This window comes from Lepisma saccharinum, chromosome 8 (genome assembly GCF_977018435.1).
Source record: "Lepisma saccharinum chromosome 8, izLepSacc3.1, whole genome shotgun sequence".
Classification (NCBI taxonomy): domain Eukaryota; kingdom Metazoa; phylum Arthropoda; class Insecta; order Zygentoma; family Lepismatidae; genus Lepisma; species Lepisma saccharinum.
Genome location: NC_139236.1, coordinates 20,440,719 through 20,467,105, shown reverse-complemented (window position 1 = coordinate 20,467,105; position 26,387 = coordinate 20,440,719). Strand labels below are relative to the sequence as shown.

Below are 26,387 nucleotides of genomic sequence, written 5' to 3'. Positions count from 1 at the left end.
GTAAACTTTCTAGAAATGTGTTGATTGATTGATTTAGTTTATTTTACTTCGCGTTTTGTGCCTCTTGGCTAATTTGCGAAGATGGGGATGAGTGATGAAAAGATGAAATTGATGAATGGACATTCACAAACAACCTAGCCCGACCGGGATTCGAACCCGGGACCCTTGGCGTCGCAGCGCGATGTGCTAACCACTCGGCCACAGGGTCGGGCTTCTAGAAATGTGTAACTGTTTCCTGGTGTTTATCTATAAACAATTTTAAACTCTTTGATAATTAAAAGATATTTCTAATAAAATGGAACAACAATTGCAGAGGTCGAATTGTCTGATATCGGATCTAGTAGTTTCAAGGTTCAATGCCAAAGTTCAATCTCCAGTTCATACTGACATCCAATACTTTTTATTTCGAAATGAAGACTGGTCATGCAAATATATATATATAAAAAGGGTACCACGAAATTAAAACAACTGGGCGTGACGATTACCACAAAAAAGTGTCTATCGCAAGATTTTTTATATAAAATGAAAGTTGGTTCTCGAAAATAGATCCAATGCACAATTCCTTAATAATGCTTTCGTGACGTGACTCGTTGTTGCAAGAAACACACTAAGTTCAACATAGGAACACGTAAATTTTGAAATGCGTGCCGAAAAAGTTCACAAAGTCTCAACTTACGATATAAGGTTGCACAGGATTCAATATATAAAGACTTGCCCCAGTTGAGAATAAAAATACAAATACGACGTTGAACCTTGAGTGGAATGTGACGAACTGTGTTTGCAATGCTTCCGTTCCTAGCGAAGAAAAAAGGAAAAAGGTGAAAATTGACTGGGAGACATCTATCGATATAAATTGTAATGAGGCAAATAACCTCAAGGGGATTTTTATGGATGCGAAATTTTCACTTAATGTAATGGAATGACGTAAAGCGGGACTTACAAATGACAGATTCACGTCATCACCGTTACAGGTTTTTCATCAGGATCTCTGCTAACCCGTTCTCCTCGCAGAAATCTATGTAGCATGCAATCTGTCTCTCCACTTGAGGAGCTTGGACCTTGCTCCACAGATTTCTTCGTTCCCCGGAATCTTCTGCATCTTTTAGATTCCCATGCAATACATTGAATTCGAATGGTAGGGATGCCATATCTGAAAATATAGAAAAATTATGTTAGATATATATCGCACGTACACCTTGATTACAGTTATACATTTTTGTTTTAGAACAACCGGGGGCTGGCCCTTTTCGAAGCCTTCCTGTTATATGAGGCTAACGCCGATGTACGGGAAGAATTCCAAAGGTTGAAGGCGGCATTCCGCCGTTACACGAATGGAACGGTGGGGATCAATGTGGAGGAACAGGCAGCCGGTGACCGCTTAGGTGGTGAATTGGAGGTCGTCGGACAACGTATGGTGGAAATATTCCACCGTATGTTTACCGAAAACAACGAATTCATTGCCAGGCGGGAACAGCTTAGAAGAGAGTTGAAGGCAGAGATCGACGAGATCCAGGAAAGGTGATTATCATTTTTCTCAAGTATATCTATTAAACCGTCACCCCACCTATACAAATTCCGTAGTTTTCAGATTTATGTGTAACTATGAAATACTATTATTCTAACTCCTCTTTTTTTTTTTCAGGTCCCTTCTTAAGCACGAAGAACGAGTCGCTCGGTTCTTCGGGTTGTTGCCGGAACCTCTTATGGAACTCGCCCGGAATGGTGCTGCTGCTCCACCTCCTCCTCCTGCCACTGTGCCAGCCCCTCCTGCCGTTGTGCCACCCCCTCCTGTCGCTGCGCCACCTTCTCCTGCTGCTGCGCCACCGTCTCCTCCTGCTACGCCTCCTATTATCGATATAATCGATGAAGAGGATGGTGATTTATAGACTGATCAATAATATAGGTAATATTTTTTCTCACCTTTTACTTTTACACGTCTTCAACTTCTGATGTATCGGTCTCCTCTAAGATATCCGGAAATTCACGGTGAGGTGGGGTCAAAGTTCTCGTAAACTGTTCTTCTACTTTATGAAGACTAGAAATAAAAAATAAAAATAAAATATTTATTTCTTACATCATCTCGACGTAATGGGTTGTAACAATAATTCTTGCATTAACATTACAAACGGCCTCTCCGATGGTGCAGTGGTAGCGTCGTTGCTTTGTAATCAAGGGTCCCGGGTTCGGTACCCGGAGGAGGTGATTCGGATCCTACTTTAAACAGTAGGGTCAGTCCTGATTAACCTTACTGTGCATAAAGTGGACTTAAAACACTAAATCAATCAATCAATGTTCGGATTCTACTTTAAACTGTAGGTCCAGTCCCGATTAACCTTACTGTGCATAAAGCGGACTTAAAATACTAAATCAATCAATCAATCAAAACATTACAACAACATAATAATCTACCATCATATACAATCAATCAATCAATGTTTGGATCCTACTTTAAACTGTAGGTCCACTCCCGATTAACCTTACTGTGCATAAAACAGACTTAAACACAAAATCAATCAATCGATCGATCAATCAATCAAAACATTACAACAACGTAATAATCTACCATCATATACTTACTATGATATACCTGTTAGATCACTGATAGTATCTATTCGAAACTGACTCTGAAAGGTAGTCTCTGGAAGAAGACGATGGCCACACAGGGTGCTCACTGTGATGTAAACACAAACAGATCAATCTTCCTTATATACCTCATCCTCCCTCAGTGGCGTGCCCAGGGGAGGGGGGTTGGTGGGGGTTAAAACCCCCCATTGGTTTCGTCATTTAAAAAAATTCAAAGCAAAAATAAATTTTATTTCATAAATGTGTTTGAGTACCAAATCGCCAATATTGTAAAATGTTTACATTTGGCAATGAGAAATGTATTTGCTTCTTCAATTACTTTTGATAATATTGGAGTTGAGTTACAGCAATGCACAGGCATTCATTCATTCCTTAGTCACTGAAAAGGAAGGAGAATTTCCTTCTCAGTATGGTCAAGAAAAGAGCCGTAACACTTGGAATGCGAACTGAAGGAATCCCTCCTCCCCTTTCTTTCACCCACGATGACACTCTTAGGAGAATGACCCTCCCTTTTCTGTTACGACAGTGCTGCTAACTTCCGTTTTCTTTCTTTCCCCTTCTTATACCATTTATGCCAGCAGAGCAAAGTTCTGTGAGATTTGAATCACTACAATTAGTAGGCAAAATCTTATAAACACCTGGATGCATATTTATTTCAAAATCTTATAAACACCTGGATGCATATTTATTTCAAAATATCAATAATGATAATAATAATGATAATTGTTGCAGGCAGTAGCGAAGCATGGTTTTACGAAGGAGGCAAGCGATGTTTTGTAAAATAGCATGCTGGGAGGAAGGGAGGGGGTGAGGGATGCGTTAGATAGCCAGTCAGTTTCATAAACAAAATAAAAAACAATTAATATGCCAAAATATTATACGATTTACTCTTGTGCTCTTTACAAATTAGATATTTTTTTCTGAACCAATTTCCAGCCTTCAGTTTATTGAATTTTCTTGTAACATTTGTGAAAGATCTCACTTGAATTTCTGCGTAAATAATTAGCAGTTGCCAACACTACTGACACTGACACTATTGGTTGTTGTCAACACTGGTGACGTAATTTGAGCTGGACCAAGCTGGATTGTATGGTTCAGATATTTGACTTCCCGGGACCAAAAACACTCGGCCCGTATCTTTGTCCCAAGTCCTGGTGTTCACTGGGGTTGTAGCGAGTTGCAGTCTGCAAGGTAACAAGTCGAATTGGTCGTGTTGTGTGTTACGTTTCTGCGTGTGTAATAGATTTTTGACGTGGAACTAAAGATGGATAGAGAAAAGAGGAGAAATACATTATTAGATTATTTCGAAAATAAACAAAAAATGGAAGTTGAACCTTCACCTTCCACAAATACAACGTCAGAAAAGGTCGATTTAAGTTCAGAGGAATTCCATCCGAATTGCAAGAGTGAAACGTGCGAACTTTCAGACTCTGATATTCAACAAGAAGGCATAACAGAAGATATTGGAAACCTTGTCGCAAAATTATGTCAAGGAACTCTCGAGGTAAGTGACGTTCATTATTTGATAGCAGATATATCCATAGGCGGATTTAGAATTGTTTTTCTGGGAGGGCACAGCATGTGCTGTAAGCATACAAACGTGTGTGTGCAGGGGGGGGTGCCCGAGTGTGTGTGTCTGGAAGACGTGTGTAGGATGTCACCGTATATCACCAATAAACTTTCACAGGGCGAGAGAACATGAAGATGAACAAGTTTCCTCAATGATTTCAGGCGCCTCACCGATGGTGGTGTAATGAAAGAGGTCCTGGGTTTGATCCCCTGTGAAGGTACATTGCACAGTGGTACGTATCCCGATTTAAACTTTAAGTCCAGTCCCGATTAACGTATCTGAATATAAAATGGACTTTAAAACCATTTACTTTTTGTTTTGTTCACGAACCCTCGAAAAACGATATTACTATCTTACAGATCCACAAAGGCATTTGAAACCCTGGCGTCGAAGCAGTGGCACTAGTGTCGCTAGTTAAAGCCACGGGGAAGCCTTGGTTCACGTATTTTCCGAGGTCCCAGAAAGCTTGGTGCTACTATATATGTATGCAACCACATTATAAAATCACGGTTGCCATGGACAGTTTTATTATTTTGTAGGAAAGGGATAAAATTTGTATTACGACACGGGATAGACTAGGTAGGCATCATATGAACTGTAAATATTCCTTACAAATCTTCTGAATATTTCTCTTGTACAAACGCAACAAATACAATAAGTAATATGTGTGTGCAGTAATAAATTCATTTTCTGAAAGCATCTTTTCTGGCATCAGTGGTCGAAGTAGGGGATGCTGCCTCCAGTTAAGAAAGTTTCACAAATCATACCCCCAATTAGAATAATTTGCATATTGAGCATCCTCCACGTACTGTATTGTCTCCATGTTGATCCATACAAGGATGTATACGCTCGTATCTCCAAAATCGATCAAATATCCCCTCCCTTTTCTGCTAGGAATTTCCATTTCGAGCACTGTCTGGCAAGATTTTGTCGGGCTCAGTGACAGATCCTGCGGTGCGGTACTGGGCTTCGGAAGGGAAGGGAGGGGGAGTGGCCCCTTCAACAGTTAGTTTCGCAGTTCCAAAACGTTAACAACATACAAAATTCCTCTCCATAGACCTAATATGAAAATGAATATGACATATTAATGACACTGTAGTACAAAATGTTAATTACTGAAGGGGTTCCTATTTGTTTGTCGACTGTCAAACAAATGTTTTGACCAATAATATAATAATACAATGCCAAAAATGTACACAATATTTAGCAAAATCATCTCCACAACAAGTACAATGTTGATTGAATTGATGTTTTAAATCCACTTTATGCACAGTAAGGCTAATCGGGACGACCTAAAGTTTAAAGTGGGATCCGAACCACTATAAGCCTCCACCGGGTATCGAACCCGGGACACCTTGATTACAAGGCGACGACGCTCCCACTGAAATGAAACTGTGGTATCGTCATCTTGCAGCAATGCAAACACGTCCAGTAAATGCTCTTGAAGCAATTGATATGTGCAGGGAAGTAATATTTCCCTGGGTAAACACACGTTTGCGCATATTATGTACAATCCCGGTAACAACAACATCAAATGAGAAATCATTCTCAACTTTGAGGCAGTTGAAGACCTATGTTCGAAATACCATTTGCGAAGAAAGATTAAATGGGTTAGCTTCTCTGAACATTCACCGGGATATAAAAGTTACTTGTGACGACATATTGTCAGAACTCGCACAGAAACCTCGATGACTAAATTTCAGAATTTAAATTGTTGAACTGTGTTACCTTATTTATTACTGTCTTTAAGACATCAAGTAGTCTTAATCTCTTTAATGTTGTTACAATGTTGAGTGTACATATTTTTTTGTTTAAAAATTATATTTGAGCAATTAAATATAAAATATTAATAATTTGGAAATATTCAAGCAGGTGCTTTTATATGATGCAATAAAAACATGAAGCATCCATAGCAAATACATTGATTGCGTTCATCGGGGTAAAATCCAAGTATATTAATTATCTAATTTATTACAAGAAATTTGACCTGTGAACTGGAAAATATGTTGGATTCATAACCCCCCCCCCCTTACGAAAATCCTGGGCACGCGCCTGTCCTCCCTGCTTATCACGCAGCTATTTTCTCTCCGCATCCTCTCGCGCAAAGTGTCCAACGCCCACGTACCCCTCCTAACCTCTTCCCACCCCGGAATACTATACACACTATCCTCTTCCGCAAATTGTACTTTTTTTCTATTTACTTTATTTACTCCCTGTTTCTCCACAACTTTTTTCCTTTTTTTACCTCTCCCTCCATCGGTCGTTACCCTATACGAACCACACATACAATGACACCACTATCGATAAACACGCACAAACATTTTCAGGAAACATACAACGAACTTTATCTCTAACCTTTACACCTTCCACAATACCTCCTTTGTTCTACCCACTTCCATATCTCCCAACAGTCAAACACTCACATCCTGATTTCGTCATTTCAACCTCTCATCTGTAACCTTTCACCTTTCTCAGACAACACTCTCACTCATCATCCCACGCCACCATCTCCCCATACCCAACAAACCAATGAAAACCCAACCCCATATCTCAAACCCCGCCCATTTCTGGCCTCCCTCCAAAAATAAACAATGCTTGCTTGTTCACTCGCCTTTATCATCGATTGATCTTTCATCGATCTTTTCCAATCAATTGATTTATCGGACCAAATCCCGGAACATAACTACTTGTGTGTATATTTCGAGCACTCAAAAATAAAAATAAACAAAGATATAAGTAAACAACGATAGGCCCTCTTGAATGTAATGACAAATTATTGTTTTTGGTTTATAAAAAAATACATTTATGAAAAATTTGGTTACTGTAAGACACGCGCACTTCAAGTTATACCAGTAAAAAAAAGCATGATTTGTTATTGGTGATATATACAATCAGGTGCATTGTCTGCTGCTATTACTCTGGTTTCAATTTATGAATCACTTCACTAAACCAGGATTCAAATCTTGGTCTGTCCATTTCTTGCTTATCATCCTTCCCTTTCTTTGCACGGAATAGTAAATATGCGCCTTCAACAAAGACTTCATTGCTGCCAGTGGGTGAAACAATAAGCCTTCCCCTTCCCCTCTCCCTTTCTCGTCGGTTTGTTCAGCCCTGGTGGTGGTTTGGCACTGTGGTATATAAAAAAAATCAATGTACGCCCCCGCCCCTCTCCTCACCGAATTAAATCACGTCTTGTTTAAATAATAAACATGTTTCTTCTCACGGGGGTATCTTTTAATAACGCGGACATTCTTTTGTCGTCAAACAACAAACAATCGTTTCCTCTTCCTAAACTCAAACCGCAAATCATTCAACCATGGGCGGAGTTTGAACTTTTGCTTTGGGGGGGCCAGACTCTGGGAGAAGCATATGATGTACCTGAGGGTTGTTGAATATCCCCTAGTTTATAAGGGGTTCGGAGGCCTTCCCCCGGAAATTAAAAAAAAAAACAACTTAAAAACACTTAGTTTTAGGCCTTTTAGATTTGAAAATGTTAAATTTCCTCGCTTAAGTAAACATTATATTAGTTGTCAGTTTTAAAAGAAGCAAAACAGTACGATTATTGCATTTTGCATCTCATTAAATTTTTATTTATACAATACTCGTATTACTTTAAAAAAGTTACGGTATAATAGTAAGCTTCAGAAATTTTAGAAAAATTAAATTGAAAAGTTCTTTTGATGCTCCAGCAGTAACTGTTGACTCAACAAAAAGTCATTTTACGTTTTTCTTTCTTCAAACTGTACACATCAATCAAATCGTCTAAGACCTGCTATTGCGACGCAATTACCGCCGCACATGCCAACATGCCAAACATCAAGATTTGCGGTATGGCTTCATAAAAAATGTAGTAACTGTACTTAATCATGTGTTATTTTTTAGTATTTTTTTAAGTTGGGGACAGCCCCCCCCTGGTCCCTCCAGAACTTCGCCTATGCATTCAACACCCGGGATACAGTTCGTGCGCACATTGACGGCAATCACCTCACGCCCTGTTTTACTTTGATCTTGTTTTGGTAGGGAGGATTATGCATTTTAAACAACTTGCTTGATTTGAAGAGCTTTTCCCTTCGGATGAAGCCCACAATAACACTCGCTGAACAGGAGACCTCGATTCAGCCATTCTTGCCGCTGTATAGCACGATTATTAATCACAATAAACAAAGGGTTAAAATAGTGGGATGTGAAACACTCGTATCACGGATTCCACGCGCTCTGCAACGTATTGAGTCTTGCTCGACTCGCACTTGGGCTTCAGCGATTCCTCAGCGCAATACAAACTCCAGTTGGCGAATCTGCTGATCCAAGTTCGTCTGCACAGTGATTGCAACCGATCAAGTACATACCTGCTAATGGATGTATTATTTTGTCTGGATTTTACAAATTAAATAACTGTGTTCTTGCAAGTATGCAGTTGTGTCGGAATAGAACCCGTCTCAGTGGAACTATATTCTGCGCGCACGTTTGGATCTACATATGCGAAAACCTGCTGCAAAGTTAACCTGACGCTTGGTTAGATGGAAACATTATGAAGCACGATATAAACGTCTTTCTTAATAAGTTCGGCAGAGAAGCCCAAAGCTGTTGGTACATATTAATCGTCTATTAACATTACTGACCAGTAAATATAACGTAGATACAGTACCGATTAGCCTATTTATGTTAAACTTTATCTTTGTATTCTTTGGTAGTCCGGAAAGGTCATTATCGAAATATTGTTATTTGATGTTGCTCGAACTTTTTTTGCTCGTTGGAGTTTCAAGATATCATAACTTTCCTGTTAATTATCACTTTTGGAGGAGAGGGGGGGGCACATGCCCCTCTGTACCCTGCTATATCTTCCAATGCAACACAATATATTAAAAATTTGCCCCCTCTAGGATTGACTTCGCCCCCTTACTAAGAATTCCTGGCTACAGGCCTGCGTCACAGAGACTCTGGCTCTGGCGGGGTTCTAAACACGAGCTGGAAAAAAAAGGCCTGTAGGACCTTCAAAAGCGGGCAAAACCTGAATCAGATCCGTGAGCAGTTTGGGCATCGGGGTAATGGTTGCGGTCGAAAACTTGGGAACATTATGACAGTGAGTGAGTCCTAACTCAAGGTTACCCCCCCTCCTCCTCCTCCTCCTCGAAGCCAATGCGTCGCTATTTTTCCACAGAAGATTTGAAACTGAAACCTGCGAAGATTGACATAGCAGCTACTGAAGTGAGCCACGAAAGCTCAATTGATCATGATAATTAGAGCCAGTGGCGTAGTGGCCGCCCGGCAATGCAGGGTGTGGCGAGGTGTAGAACCAGCCCCGCAATGCTCTTTCTGTCTCTCTGCTTCTGAAATTTTATATACCTTAGAAATTCAACAGGCAGTGTCGCTTATGAAATAATTTAATTTACGAGACAGAAACTCGTTTCCAGTAACATATAATACGACATCTTCGACAATAAGCAGGGGCGTTCTGGCTCGGCCAGAGGGGCCCGGCTAACTTGACATATGTGTCCCCTCCGAAATGCAGAATTAACTTCCTTGCTCGCATATGGACATCTATAGGAAAAATCCCATATCTCATAACTAGACCTCGGATTTTTAGGTTCCTAAAATAGGCTCTAAAAATCCTAAAGTAGGTTCGAAAAACCCTAAAATAAGTTCTAAAGATCCTGAAATAGGTCCTAAAAATCTTAAGTTAGGCTCGAAAAATCCTGAAGTAGGTTAAAAAAAACTTAAAATAGTTCAACATTTCTGAACACTGCTGATTAGGCATAGTCACCGGCAATGAAAATGGGACACATATATCCTGAAATATGCACTATCTTGCATAACGTTATGTGTGTTGCCTAACCCTACGGCGATGGCAGAACTTAACATTGGAAATTTGCTATTAAAATCCACTCATCGCCGTATAGTTAGGCACCAATCTGTTTTCATGTTATCCACAGTAAAACTCCGCAATTTTGTCTGTGAGGATCATCTTATATTCTGAAAATCTTACAACAAAAATATAGTGAGTGGTGCAAACTTCAATGCTGAAATGTTAGTTTGCAAGGCGTGAATGCCACAAAGCATGGAAGTGACGCGAAAGTGAGCAAGACCACACAGATCAGACCACTTTGTATTGCACAGGTAACAGTGGAACCAGAAATTTTGCTTTGTTTATAGCTTTGAAAAATCACCATGGACTTGGAGGAAGGGAAATCGACAGAGGGTACGTATGTTTCAAACACGTTCGTCATTGAATTTTCTCGTGACCAAACAAAGCAAATGCCTGTGTGACATAAAAAGTCTGTAAAACCTTTAACAATACATAAAAACTTTAAAAAAAAGTTTGATTTAGACACATAAATCTAAAATAGGTTCTAACAAGCAAAATAGGTTTTTTAGGCACTATAAAACTTCATCACTTGTTGCGTTTTTAACGAAACGCTGACATAACTTATTATTTCTTGCATACCTGTGAAGGAAAAAATAGGTTGAAAACCTAAAATCCGACGTCTACTCATAACTTTGCAGCTACTCCGTTTGTGATGAGCGTATGCATAAAATGTCTACACTTATGAATCCAGTATAGAAAGATTCAGTTCCTCAACCAGTCGTTGCTTTGTTGCTGCACAATATAAAGAATGAAATTTGATAAATCATGAACTTTTATAACTAATTTTAATTTTACGTGTGGTATTTGAATTTAACTTCACATCAAATATTTTCAAGATGGCTTTTTTTATATTCAAATAAGAGCTGAAAAAAATTCTCAAATAGTTTACACCATGTTACTTCAGAGTGGTCCCAAAACTCAGTAGGATGTGGAGTCGAATTATCCCTTTGCCCTAAGGGTTCACAGCGTGTGGGTTAAATGTTACCATTAATTGGGGGCATTTTGTGAAGTTCATTTTCCTTCCATATTGAAATTCAATGGACATTTCCTTCTTTCCAGTGTGTTTTTATTTTATAATCTACAGTGCTCGGAGTGGAAACTCCTATAGCTGGTATGTTTGGTCGAGGAGGATCTTTGTGTAGGTCAGCATGGAGACAACGAAGAAGTGGGGGATGCTTATGCAAATTATCCTAGCAGGAGGGGATGGTTAATGAACATTTACATAACTGGGGGAGAAGCACTCCTTCTCCATACCCACAACTCCAGCACTGATGTTCTATTAATATAAAAAGGTCTTGTTTCATGAAATATATCAAAAAGAAATGCTATTGTAGAAATTATTATTAATAATATGGAAGCCCATTATTATTAAAATTGAAATCCTATTCGGAATTCAGTCTTTCCGATCGACTTTCATTGAGTGACGAATTTTCAGTGAATGAAGTCCCATCACCGCCATATTACCCATCTTTCAAAGCTGGAGTCCGCCATATTTTCGTCTACTAGATTCCAATTGATCTTGTGATGATGGGTTAACACTGGAAATCTAGAGGCCCAGTTCAACCCCAAAAACAGAAATGAGCACTTTGTTGAATACATTAGTTACTATTAGTATTAGAAGGCTAATGTGAGGGGATTACTTTATATCATACATTTTAGTCCAATGAGAAGGTCCGGGAAAAATGCAGATACCTAAAAAAATTTTAGATCCAATTTTTGCAATTGAAAACAGTATTGATTTAATAGTGCGCAATTAATTTCACTGGACGCCATGACATTCTCTCTTTTACAACTTTTTTTTGGATCATTTGGCCCCAATGGTTGACTCCCGCCGCCCCTAGCTACAGATCTGAACTTGACGAAAACAAGAAAAGCAGATAATGCGAGCAAAGCAAGCAAGAAAATTTTACAAAATTAATTTTTATTTGCATAAAATTTGAAATCGAAGGGGTAATTGTTCGCAATGATCCCCTGCCTCCCCTTTAGTTGCATCACTCTATAATGCAGTATAAGCAATATATGTTTACTTTGGATACTTTAGGCTCACTGCCATTGTTAGTCAACCTTAATCTGCACAGTTACTCGACTATCCTTGTGTTAATGCGAATACCACGCACCTTCCCCCTTCCATCCAAACCGATTCTAAAGGCATAAGAGGTAATGTTTTATTTCAACCCTATCGCCGTGATCACCCACAGGTAGGTAGAAAACGTATAATAATCAAAACTAAAAATCAATAACAAGTAAATCAAACGATAGTTTAAAGTGGGATCCGAACCACTATGTGCCTCCACCAGGTCTCAAACTCGGGACTCCTTGATTACAAGGAGAAAACATATTCACTGCACAATCAAGAAGGCAATTATAAATATCTAATACATAAAAAAATATCAAAGAAATTCCCTTATATGTATTTAATACTAATGTATTTTTACATATTTAGTCATTTACTTATATATTTAATAACATTATACATATTAATCATATAGGCTCTTTCTTCTCAGTTACTTGGTAGAAAATTTGCAAAAAATATAACCTCTTTAACTCTACTATCCTCTAATTTTCATGCACATACATAATATATACCTCCTATTGTACTATATAAGCCACTATCTTTGGTATGCGATGTGCATCCATTTTTTGAACATGTCCTGCCCACTCTAGTCTTTTAAATTTAATTATAATACATATAATATACATAATTCTTTGTATAGATGGTACAATTCATTGTTATATCTTAGTCTCCATCCATCCCTGTCTCTTACTGGTCTCCATATTCTTCTCAGAATTTTCCTTTCAAAAGCATCCAGGTCGGTCTATCTCGTATTTCTTATTGAACGTCCAGTTCTCACTTCCATAGTACAATGTTGGTCTGATTATAGATTTATATAGTTTAACTTTAGTTGCTCTGTGTACGTACTTCCCTGGTTGTGAATATCGGCAATAGGGAAAAATTTGCTTTATTTCCCCGATTTATTTTTCTGTTGATTTCATAGCTTTCATTTCCATTTTTATGTATTTTTGCTCCCAAATATACAAATTCTTCTACTAGGTCAATATCATCATTACCTAATGGTATTGTTTTTCTTCCATCATATGCCTTTGTCTTTTGACTCTGGATCATCATTTTTGTTTTATTTAAGTATATTTGTAGGCCCACTGTTTTAGCTGCTTTTTGAAATTGAGTATGTGTTTCCTCTGCTGCAGCCATTGTTCTTGAAATTATAATTACGTTGTCTGCGTAAGCCATTATCTGAGTGGTCTTATATACTATAGTGCCATTTCTATCTATGTTGGTTTGTCTTATTATATATTCTAAAACCATATTGAAAAGTAAAGGCACGAGTCTGTAGCCTTGTCTCAATCCCTGGTTCACTAGTATGTCTTCTGTGGGTTTGTTCTGTATTTTAATTTGGCTCTTAGTTCCTGTCATTGTCTGCCTAGTCAGTCTAATCAGTTTTTCTGGTATTTTGAATGTCTGTAATAGCACAGATAAAGATATATAAGCAGATCTTCATCGAAGGCAGGAAACCCGCTGCACGGACCTCCCACTGAGAAATGGCCCCTCGCAAGAAGTTGGGAAATAATACGTTGAGAGGCACTGAGAACACCACTCGCACTTTTTGCTTCCACTTCTTCTGCCTAGCAGAACAAGAGATGACGCTGCTGAATTTCACCAATGTCAAGGTCAAAAACTGACGTCACCAGACTCCCACCTCTCCGGAGGGGTGGGGTTTCCCAGAAAACGGCGCCCTGCGATTCTGCGAAGCCTCAGTGCATGTATTTCTCCCTTGTTTGTAAAAATGTGGTCTATAAGACTTTCACTTGTGTCGGTCACGCGTCTCGGCAGACGAACGAGCTGCTTGTACACAGGAAATTGAAAGAAACGCCCTCCCATACGGTTATGCAACCTGGAATTTTATATCATCTAATTTCGCCTGGTAGAGTAGTTCCAGAGAGGAGCAGTGTTTCCAAACCTATAACCGTAGTGTTGCCAACCCTTTATTGGTTGGTTGTTGATTGAGTGTTTAAAGTCCACAATGCACAGTATGACTAATTGGGACTGGACCTACAGTTTAAAGTGGGATCCGAACCACTTTGTGCCTCCACCGGACCCCTTGATTACAAGGCGACGACGCTACCACTGCGCCATCCAAGCCTGTATTGCTTCGTAGAAGACGACACTTTCACATAAACTTCTTCATTCGTGAGTTACATTTGGTTTACAGACTCACATTACAGGACACTCTTTTCCTGTATTGCATGTTTTCTGGAGCATTTATTTTTCCTTCTGCGGAGAAAATTCTGTTATTATTTCACATCTTATTTTTCGCAGCTTCTCTACCATTTATTGGCTAATCGCAACAATGAGGATGAATGATGACTCGATGAAATTGATAAAAGGACAGTCGTAAAGGAACCATGGGGGGCTAGATTCATATTATTATTATCGTTCTTTTTCTTACTTTACTTTTGGCTAATCGCAACAATTAGTGTATGCTAAAATTCATGGAGAAACGCTCATAAACAATCATACTCTGGCCGGGAGTCGAACCCGGGAATTTCGTCAGCGAGATCAAAAGCCGAAGGCTTACCACGCTCGGGCAAAGCAGCGGCCAATTATTATTAGTGATATTGTCTCAAGTAGTGTATTTTTCAACAATATTTTTTCATATGTTTTAAGTCCATTTTATAAATAGTAATGCTCGTTCATATTTAAAAATTCCTCACACTATTAATTTATCCTGGTGAATACCGAGTGTATATCCGTAGACGTTTATAGAGTAGAACTCACATTGAAGTTATTTATCCGGAATAACCTACCTTCATCCTTGTAATACAATTAACGTATTTGTAGAACAGATCATTATTTTTGATTGAATTTGCTTCATTTTTCGAGTTGTTGTTTCAAGTCCACTTTGAATTTCCATTGTAATAGAATTCATATATCTCCAAAATAATTTTTTTATTCTTTTATTAAGTTAAAGTTTTAATGTGCCTCCAAGATGATGCAGTGGTAGCGCCGTTGCCTTGTAATCAAAGGGTCCCGGGTTCGATACCCGTCGGAGGTATATAGTGGTTTGAATTCCTTAAACTGTAGGTCCAGTCCTGATTGGCCTTACTGTGCATAAAATGGACTTAAAACACCAACTCAATCAAATAACGACACTCTTGTACAATACAACCCCATAGGGAATACACAGCAAGAATAAATATTATCACCGTTCACATTGTGAATCCCTGCTGTAATACAATTAACGTATTTGCAAAATTATTATCATCATTGACTGTAGGTCCGGTCTCGAGCTCATGGACCGCCGAGATGACGTAGTGGTAGCGTAGTTGCCTTGTAATCACAGGGTCCCAGGTTCGATACCCGTCGAAGGCACATAGTGGTTCGGATTCCACTTTAAACTGTAGGTCCAGTCCCGATTAGCCTTACTGTGCATAAAAAGGACTTAAAGCACCAACTCAATCAAATAACGACGCTCTTGTACAATACAATCCCATAGGGAATATACAGCAAAAATAAATATTATCACCTTTCTCTTTCATATTCAAAAACTCCTCACGTTGTTCATTTCATAGTGGTAAATTACGAAGTGGACCCCCACCTTGCATTTTTTAACAACGCTCTCGCATATTAAAACACCTTAAGCAATATACAATATTATCATATTTACTATTATTATTATTTCTCTTTAATTTTTCACGGAAACATCCGAACTGACAAAAATATTAAGACAAATTGTAAAGTGTGGAATGATTAAATGCGTATTCTGTGGGAAAATAAAAATATGTATAGATTTTATAGTGTACAGTGAACAATATTATATTACTTATTTCAAAATTATTATCACAAAGTATCTTATTATATTCATTATTAGTTAAAGAATAAAATTACCTACCAGTGTAAATTATGTTGTTTTATTTTCAAAAAATTGTTTTTTTTTTAATTTAAAAAACCTTTCTAAAAAAAATATTTACAAAATAGTTAGAAAATCAAATTGCAGGAGCATCAACATCACAAAAAATTACAAAATGAAGATTTCACCTACTTTCATTCTATTTACTTATTTTATCTTATTTTACTTGTTTGTTTTTTTTTGTAAAAATCACATAACTAATTGAAATAAGAAATGGGGCCCACGCGTTGCAATTTGTAGTGTAACTCTTGTACAATTAGAAGCCATTGCCAATTTGTACAACATCTACACTTGAAAATACCACACTCCACTATGTACATGATTTAACTATAATAAAATAAAATTCTGTCATAATATTAAAATCAGGTTAACAAAAAACACATATTTAAAATATTCTCATGTTTTATTCACAATTCAACTTTCTATTTTTCACAAATTTTACAATTTCTCTCTCTCTCTCTCTCTTTACTTGAAATTGAAATCAAAATTCGGCGACTCAATTGTTCTCGCAGTTGATAGCAACATAGGGGCCAACACATTAATGGTCATCTCCTTGCAAAATTGCTCCACCTCAACAAGCAAGCGGTTGCCGTCAATGCCGACACAGTCCTCCCCAATAGCCTCAAAACATCCTCCTCCCTTATGTTGCTCAATAAAATCAGAATCAAGGCATCTGTGGATCAGGGAATCATCTCGGCAAGCATCACAACTGTCACTAACATTTCGGGCACATGTTGATAAATACCGGTCGTACCATTCCGCCATGGATTTCTCATTCCGCTGCAGGTTTATCACAGCATAATCCACACAAGGACGGAGGTTCACCAAGCATTCCCACCCCCTTTTGGTCAGGCATACACACAAATTATGTTCAACGTTGGAAACTGGCTTCATGCTAATCACTTTGTTCTCATAGAAAGTCCAGAAACGAACATTCACATTCACACCAAGTTTTATAGTAGGTGCACGTTTCACACTAACATTCCCGAAATATTCATCAATAATCACGTTCATTAAAGTGTTCCACTCGTCAACGTTCAAAACTGCACCCTTTTGGCCAGGTTTAAGCACACGTACAAATGTAGAAAAATCTTTGGAAGGATCCACGCCAACAACTACCTGCTTCAATGCACTCAAATTATAGCATACCTCCAACAAATCCTGTAGAATCGGCTCACGTGGAGTCTTAACATTCTCCCGATCCTCCTCTATCTTCTCATCCTCCTCCTCTGTCCTATCTTCTTCCTCTTCCATTTGCTTCCAAAATGCCTTCCTCTACAATTGCTTTGCATGCTTCCCATCTTCCTGATGACTCCACCTTTCTTTTCAACAACTTTTCCAGATGCAGAATTCATAACTAAATTCCAAACACAACTGCGAATACAACGCAACCAACTCCTACTAATACTTGGAAAGAACTAATCCTCTCTTCCTTTGCACACCGCAACACACAGATGAAAATATCTACATCACACAACTTGTACAGACTTGCATCGAAACTATCAGACAGCCTGACAACAACAAAAACCTTACAAAGCAATCATCCAATCACAACTTGTTCCCAATTCAGAAAATAGCGAAAGAAACATCCCCATATTGCGAAGAATATAAAAATCCCATCACCATTCTGACGTCATAACGTCCCATCAAGCTGGAACATGTCTCAGCTACAGTGGCAGACACCCTTACCAACACATCACCCCACATGACGTCACAAAAAAACAACCAATCACAGATTGTTCCGAATACAGAGAAAAAAAAATGGCGGATCATCTATATTCAACATTAAAAGCTTCCATCCACTGACTTGTAAAAAACTCATGCTCGACCCACGTCTATTCCAACCTCGCCATTTCCATTATCAACTACGTCACAGTCCAAACAAAACTTGCTGGAACCTGCATCGAAACTCCCAGACAGCTTGACACCACTACAAAAGTTCATTCACACCGTGACCTCAAAACCTCTCATCGATACAGACATAGTGGCGACATGCATACAACGTCATACTGAGGTTTACTCATGCCATGACCTGCTATATCATCATCTTATCAAACACAACACAGACATACTGGAGCCATAGTATAAACAACGTCATAGTAAAATTTACTTAACCCGTGAAACACTACTCCAATTTTGGCGCTAATCGCCAGTAAGATTTACTTAGGCCATGAAAGGCTACTCTAATCTTATCACTGATTTCATCATACCTAGGTTCCAACATGCCCTCCAAGAGTACACCGCTCTTATCTTATGTCTCTTGATAACTTGTTTTGAAGAACCTCTTTACTACTCACATTATATTTAAAATCTCATATTTCCAACAACTTTCCCTCTTTCCATTTTTCGCAATCTGCACTAATAACGCAGTTTGTCATTTGGTGTCAGACTTTTGAAACACCCTCTCTATATACAGATTATAAAAAAAAAGAACTAATATTATTTTGTGGGTTCAGTCTGGCACTTCTTTTGATGCCATCTTTGAGTTCTGGAACCTCCAAAACATAAGGTTTGATCCCAAATATGATCGCATAGCTGAAAGGGTTATTTTTAGACTTTTCCCAGCCATATCAAATAATATTTGATAAAGTGGGTCTTTTTAATTTCTTATTATCATAATACAGTTATAAACTGCAAATTAGGTGGAAATAAGATGTCATGAATGATAAATAACTGCAATGAACAGGAATAGAATCTTGGTCATGGCCGCCATTTTGAAGACGCCATTACAGACAAACGAGGGCTTAAAAACTTGGAGTCTGGGGCGTTTTAGGTTTGGGAATTAATGTAGTATTCGCCCCCAAAAGGGCACATTCTCCGCCGGAAGTGAAATATTCTGCCATTTTTTCTTGCCTTCCAACCGCACTATATAACTTAATGACCTCCTACATAATTTACCTTCATTAAATACTGTTAAAGTTTTGAAAATTGGACTTGGTTTACAAAGCACCTTCGTGATAACCCGTGAGCACCCCCTGGAGATCAATTCTAGCTACGGGCCGGGCCTGCTTTGTTAAACAAGCAATTTGTTATGTCCAATATAGTTGCTTTTGATAAACTTTTTCACTCACTGAATTTTTTACTTAGTATACTTTTGACTCACATGAAACATCAACATATTTACTCTTGTTTAAGGAATTCTGCATTCAAATCATGTAAATTTCGAAGGAAATGAGACTTCAAAGCTTTTAAAAATTCTGTTCTCATTGTAGAAAAACCTGTATACAATTCAACACTGACATTCAATAGAGTATTTCCACTGTAGACGCTTAAGAATTAAAGACATTACAAGAAAAAACTTGTCTCGTGCAGATGATGATTCTTCACCCTGCTTGGTATAAGATTGCTTAGCACTACCTCTTAAGCATGTTGAAGAAGTGAAAATCTACCTGCACCTGTCAAATATACAGCTAACCAGTAAAAGGTGTGTCGAAGATAAATTCATACAATGAATCTTCATAGCTAAGAAAGCATAAGGCAATCAATAGAAAGAAGTATTGTGATTGAACTTTCTATAATTTATTTTGAACATTAGCTAAAATTGAGCCAGAATAATATTAGTCATGGTTCCGCACCATGATGTGCGTTCTAAGGCCTCATTCTTTGGGCTAGAGTTCCCTGGGGGAAGCATAACAACATTTCCTGATAGGCACAATGCTATTCATTTCTATTCTGTGCTGAAAGAAAAGTATGCCTATGGCTCACAAGAAAAGAAGGAAGTGAGAAGCTGTGAAATATTTTCATGTATTTATTTCATCGCAATTATACAAAAAGAATCACGACAATTTTTACACCAGTGACTGACATAAATTACAACCAACCATAATATCTAATAATTTTGTGCTGATTTCCAATTAAATTTTAAATAAGTGAAATGAAATTAAACTAGCAACATATTTGTGAAAAAAATCCAAATTAATTTAAATTTATCTCAAGACACAGATTTCCTGGTCTCTCATGTTACATTTATAATACAGAGATCATATATTTATTTTTAATTTCTGGTAGATATACTCTGTTCCAGCTAAGTGTGGAGCAGGCAAAGGAAAACAAGTTTCTGCGCAAATAGTAACGTGAGACGACTGCACCAATGATGACGTGAGAGAGATGGAATTGCGTGGAGTGGGGGAAAACAACTGCAGTTACCAGACTTCCTAGTAGCGTGTACTGCTTCGCTCTGGGCACTCGATTTCGCTCGCTTCTCTGACGCTATGTGCGGACTTGCTCTACAGTTAGTTGGGATAGAGTATATTTTTCTCTTTCTTCTTTTCTCTCTCTCTCTCTCAATTCAGAGTGGGAGAGAGATACAGTGAGAAAGAAGAAGAGACAAGAGAGAGAGATATAGATTGGAAAAGAAAATAATAATCTTTTTATTTTTCAATACACACTGCCACCTTTCATTAAGAAATTAAAAAAAACTCAATATGATGACCAAGGCAGAAATTTATTTTATTATAAAACATAAACTAAATGTAATGTTTCAACCTTCTAGCAGTGGGATTAATTGTTCTGAAGAAGGATTTTTTTTTGTTAGGAATAACTATGTTCAATTAATTTAAGTGTCACGTACGGGATTAGTTCAATTTACTGTTATTAGTCAAAAAGTTTGTAAAATACTTTTCTCACGAAACCTTGTTAAAATAGTTGCTGTTATCTACCTGTGTTATTCAGAGTTGATACTTTACCATAAAATCATGTTAGAAATTCGATCCTTACTTTGAATCAATTAACAAGTTCTTCCAAAAGAAATACTTTAAGTAGTTTAAGCATGTTAAGCAGTGTGTGTGAAATAGCAATATCTGTGGTTACTGCTGGCGTATACAATTTTGTTAAAAGGGAGAACTAGATGATTCTCCGATTTTTGACAACATTGCGTTAACCCAGATTAGACCATTTTGTATGATTGGGTTATTTTCTACTGTGGTAGAACATTATATTTAGTGGGGCCTCAACAAGGGTAAACTTGGGCAAGTAGCATTACTAGTGTAGCAGGTTTTTTTGATGGACCACTTCCTCTATTCTGGATCATGATGTAATATAACTTCTGGTAGCATATTTTTGAATACGTGAATCGTCACAAATAGTAGTAGTAGTTTTTTTTGCAAAAAACTCTATGTCATCATTACAAAAGGATTGTGGCATAGCATAGAAGAAAGTAATCGCTACAGACCGAAATGATAATGACAGATATCTGTTTTCCTTTAGTTCACATCTGAGAGATGCCGGTAAAAAAGCAATAGTAGAGTGCGAATAACAGAAATGTAGAGTTCAGACTACAACACCTGTTGAATATAAATTGTTAAATCAATGTATTTCAGTAATTTAAATGTAATAGGTTTCTAAGATGCAGTAAATAAATTTTTGACCCCAACTTCACAGGCCACCAGTGGGTCATGCCCCACAGGTTGAGAAATGATGGGCTAAACACCATGAATTATAATAAACGAGAGGTCAAATCACATTTTCTGTGAGAATACTTTGTTGCAGTTTGCAGTGTGTACAGTAAAAGGTCAGATACCACCAGGGTAGCTCCGTTGGGCAAACATAGATGTGGCCTCAAGCGTGGCTATATTCCTGGAACTGTCAAACAAGTGGCTAGGGTTGAAGACTAATGTAAAAATTAGAAATAAGATGTCACGTGACACAAACTTGTCACCATGTCCATATTTGTATGGGTGGAACAATAGCACACGAAGATAGCCTACATGGAATTTTTGACACAAGTGTGATAGTCCATTACAAAGTCATTTTTTAAGAACAGTGTGATTTTTTTTAGAATAATAAGCTAAGCTAGAATGTTTGAAAAAAGTTAGCATTATGAGTTCCAGACTCTGCAATATTGGGAATCCACCTTCAAAATGAACGAAATCTGATAAATCTGGTGACAGTGAAGACTTTTGATCAAAGGATAGGTTCTGAAAATTTGTAAGTGCATCTACATAAGAAGGCAATAGAGTGGTGGGTTCCTTTTGATTGTAGGTTGCCCATGAAAAATTTAAGAAATTGAAAAATTCACTGACATGGCTTGATGTACAATATACATTGATCGATATTGTAAAGGGTCTTTCATTAAGAATGATACTTTTTAAAATTGTGATTTCCAGTTTCTAATATATTTTTTTGTGTGCTTCCAGGTGTGAAAATATCCAGCACAATTTGCAGTTTCATCATGCAGCGACTCATGCTTTTTTTTTTTTTTTACCAAAGTGGCAGCTCAGTTGTGGGTGGTCATCCTTTGTTCACCAGAGAATTGGGTCGCCATCACCGTTTCTCTATTCAGGCTATATGCAGCACTGTTGCCAAGTTTGAGCGGGATTTCACTCTACATGACCAGAAGCCACCAAGAAGACAACGTAAAGCACAAAGTGAGGACAATATCGCAGCAGTAGCGGCCAGTATTGAGGAAGAGCCGAATGTGTCAGTTTCAAGACGATCTCAACGGTTGCGGCTATCTGAGACATCAACTTGGCAAATCTTGCGAAAGGATTTGGGTCTGCATCCATACAAAGTTGTACTGACTCAACAGTTGAAGCCAAACTTTCACAGATTGAGTCGTGAGTTCGCAGCAGATTGATTTCCACGACTTCGCCATCAACAATATTAGTTATCCTAACAGGATGCACAAAATGCTTAACTGAAGTATACGAATAAACATTTATAGCTAATCGTTTTCCCTCTCCATTTCGTGCCGTTTTCAAATTTTGTTATGTCAGAAATAGCAACAGGGTATTCGATGCCTGTCATAGCATATTCAATCTCGTCTACATATTGTGTGTAATGACTAACCTGTTGCGGATTATTTGAACAATGAACCGGGTGAAGAGCCGCTAAAATGCACCACATAAAACACTTATTGTCAGTGTTATGAATATTCAGCATGGCTCTCTTATGCTGAATTTCTACTGGAAGTGGAACGTAGCTGGAAGCAGAAAAAGGTGTAAATTTGTTTACATAAGCGATTAATCTGTGAGGACTTCTGCATAGAAACCAACCCAAACCCTCACCCTTGAACTCGTCGTGTTTCCTAATCAATTCACTAGTAAGATTAGAATAAAAAACGTTCAAATTATCAATGTCTGCCAAATAAAGAACTTGGTGTTTTGTGAAAAAAATATTTCTTCTACCATTAGTTTTCTCATATTTACAGATTAGATCAACATATACTTTTATGGAGTTGTTTTCCAGTTTATTTCTCAAAATATTTATGATAGATGTTTTAATTTCACTCAAAACTAGAAATATCACAGCCTGGTTTCGAAGTAAAAAGAAAATCCAGGAGTTGGTTGTTGAATGCAGATCTAATCGGCGTTTGGTCATTAGACATCTTAATTTGTTTGGAAGTAGAAGCTTCAGTTTCAAGATGATCAATTTTTCTTTTCAATGTTCCATGTCTGGTTGATGCTTTGCAAATTTTCATGTGTTTACTTAAATGTGCAATGCTAATTATTTTTCCACATTGAGGACAAGGCTTAGTAGGTAACGAACGATTTATTGTTGAACCTGTTTCGCTACATCTTGCCCTATGCTTTCTAATATTAGTTTTGGAGATTAATTTCCCACAAATAGCACATTTGATGAACTTGGTAGATAGCAATTTTTTTTATATGCTTTTCTATAGAAAACGCAAATCGAAAATATTAAGTAAATAACAATAAGACGCACAATCGACTCAAAATTTAATGAGATAATTACAATAATTGATAGAATGTAACTTAAAAAAAACAATAGTTATATTTATAATAGAATTTTTCAGCTCAGGTATTTATATATAAATTTTCTCGGGAAAATACAAAAAAAACCAAAACGCACAATTAAGTCAAAATTCAATCTATGTGAAAAAACCACTTAAATCACCTTCAAAATAAAATAAATATTTCTACTAAGTATAAAAAATAATTAATAATTATGATAAAATTTTTAGCTACGTTATTTATATAGAATTTTTCCGAAGACAACAAATAACATCCAATCACATCAAAACTAAATCTGATCAAAATTACTATAAAAAAAACCCACTTGAAACACCTTTAAACTTGAAATAATAAATAGTATGTAGCTTTAAAATAAGTTAAAAAACTTAACTTTTATCAAAAAATAAGGAGCACTGCAACAAAACCTTCCTACTCTTCAACTATTCTCACAATACTAACTAATCTGTAATACGAATAATTTTTAAGTAGCCTAAGTGCAAAACCATGTTAAAAAACAGAAGACACCACGTCAGATACAAGTCATCATAATATTATGTAATAACCTGTTTGCATAAACATGATGCAATAAGTTACCATCTGTGCCATTGTAATGTTGCGTAATGTTATGTAATAACCTGTTGCATAAGCATGATGCAATAGTTTACCCTTATAAAAATACAATAAAGGCAGCTTAATATGGGGGCATCACAATATTATGTAATATTATGTAATTTAACTCGTAAGAAATTATGACACTCGTATCAAGTACGAAATGAAAAATCACAGATTTGCAATAGTATAAAATCGACAAAAACATCATCAAAATAGGTTTACCATTGTGCTTAAATTAATAAAAATAAAGTATTATTTTGAACATATACAATTATACTACTATATATATACTACTATATATATATATATATATATATCTCGTTTTGTTGGATTGTTCTTGATATCTAAGAATAGTACAATGTCATTGTAAACATGTGTTTACTTGTGTCAAACCAGGATGATGAAAGAAAACCTACGTAAGCACTGATACATTATATAAGGTGAAGTGAGTCAGAAGAGTAATAAAATTCCAACAGCATATTTGCAGTCTAGAGCTCTTGTTTATGCATGCGATTTTTGTTGGATGTTGCAGACCGAAGACATCCAATAAAAATCAATTCCATAAGAGTGCCATGCATGCAATTTCTGTCGCATATTGTAGCGAGATGCTTTGTCGGGTGGCGATATTCAACAAAAATTGTATGTATCAATGGAGCCTATTTGTTTCCACGTTCTTTTAGTTTGTCCAACAAAATGCCTTACTACGACGTCTGACAACTATCGGACGGAGCCACCTGATCCCATCCCTTCCATCTGTTTACAGTTCTGTCCCCTTACTATTCTCACACAAACAAGAAAAAAATGATAATTCATGCATATTCACGTAACACATTTTTCTGCCCCTCCTGTAATCTCTCTCTCTCTCTTCCTCCCTCCCTGCTCCTCCTGCCATCACTGATTTCTGGCGCCTTGGTTGTGTTGTGTATAAAAGGGGCCTAAAAGTTGAGGCCAAAACTTAGCAACAAGATTTCCTGTTCCCGGGCAGAGTTCCATAACAATATCTTAAAAAAAAAAAAAAAGTCAATCAAGACAAAATTCCCTGACTTTTTTTGACACCTCAAATTCCCTGACTTTCCCCGGTTTTCCAGGTCTGTCGCCACCCTGTTCTAAGTATGGGATGTCACACATTGGACAAAACGAGTTGAATCTAAAAGTTGAGATTTTAACTGTGAGTTAGGTTCATGCAGGGTTTCCTTTGTGCCAAATTTCAGAATTTTTCAACTGAGATATTTAACCCCGAAAACATCAAGAGGACCCATCGGAGATACTTAACCCCGAAAACAGTCAAACATTCCATGAACCGCCATGTCTGAGCCCATGCTGTAAAAAAGGTGTGCATTTCTAAGCACTGATATTTTATTTACAGACACCCTGCAGGTAGGTCTCAACATAAAAAAAAATCAAGCCTTAGACTAAACACCTTTTAGAAATCCAAATTTTTAATTATTGTTACCCAAATTTCCAACATAATCTTTGTATTTAGGATGCAATTTGAAGCATAACATACTTGAATATCACAGAAAGTATGCTTTATTAGCTACAAAATACATTTTGTTTCAGGTCTCTAGCTAGAACGGTTTTTGAGATATTAAGGTTTCCATAAACTGCTACATGAGCGAAAAAAGCCCTGTGCCATTTTGAAAAAATGGCTGCTCCAGGAGAACTAAAGACAATAAATATTTTGAACTTTGGTTTTGATATCTAGAAACATGTACAAATGTATGCACAAAAATGATTTTTTTCTAAAATGGTCATGCAACCAGTTATTTTTAAATTGGTTGATTTGATATGGAATGACCCGCCCACTAATTTCATGACTCCTCTCATACCTATATATCTGCAAAAGCAGTTTTTCAATATTTATTGGTGTTCACGAAATATTTCCGGTGGTACTTTTAGGTGCTACACTTTCATTTTATGCACTTCACCTTCTAGACAACCCATTCATATTCTTTTTCTTCCTTCTACTTGCTGGCTATAATTAAAACAGTGCATCCTCCCATCGTGTAAGTTCTTATACCCACTTTCCTCAGCACTTTGCATATCTTCTCTGCGGCCTCTTCCTTACCATCTCCTTTTTTTTCCTTCTGCTCCGATACTTTCTCTTCTATTTCTTTCTTCTTCTGTTGATGTTGTGTCTG

At 37.3% G+C, this 26,387-nt stretch overlaps 1 protein-coding gene across 1 annotated transcript in view; it reads right to left on the bottom strand.

Annotated features, from left to right (window-relative positions):
- Positions 1–24,577: 24,577 nt before the first annotated feature.
- LOC145990877 (uncharacterized) overlaps positions 24,578–26,387 on the bottom strand; it is a 42,735-nt gene continuing 40,925 nt past the window's right edge. The window contains exon 4 of the mRNA XM_083126334.1: positions 24,578–26,384. Within this exon, the coding sequence (XP_082982460.1) occupies positions 26,354–26,384 (31 nt within the window). The 3' untranslated portion in view covers positions 24,578–26,353. The remainder of the gene's footprint in view (positions 26,385–26,387) is intronic.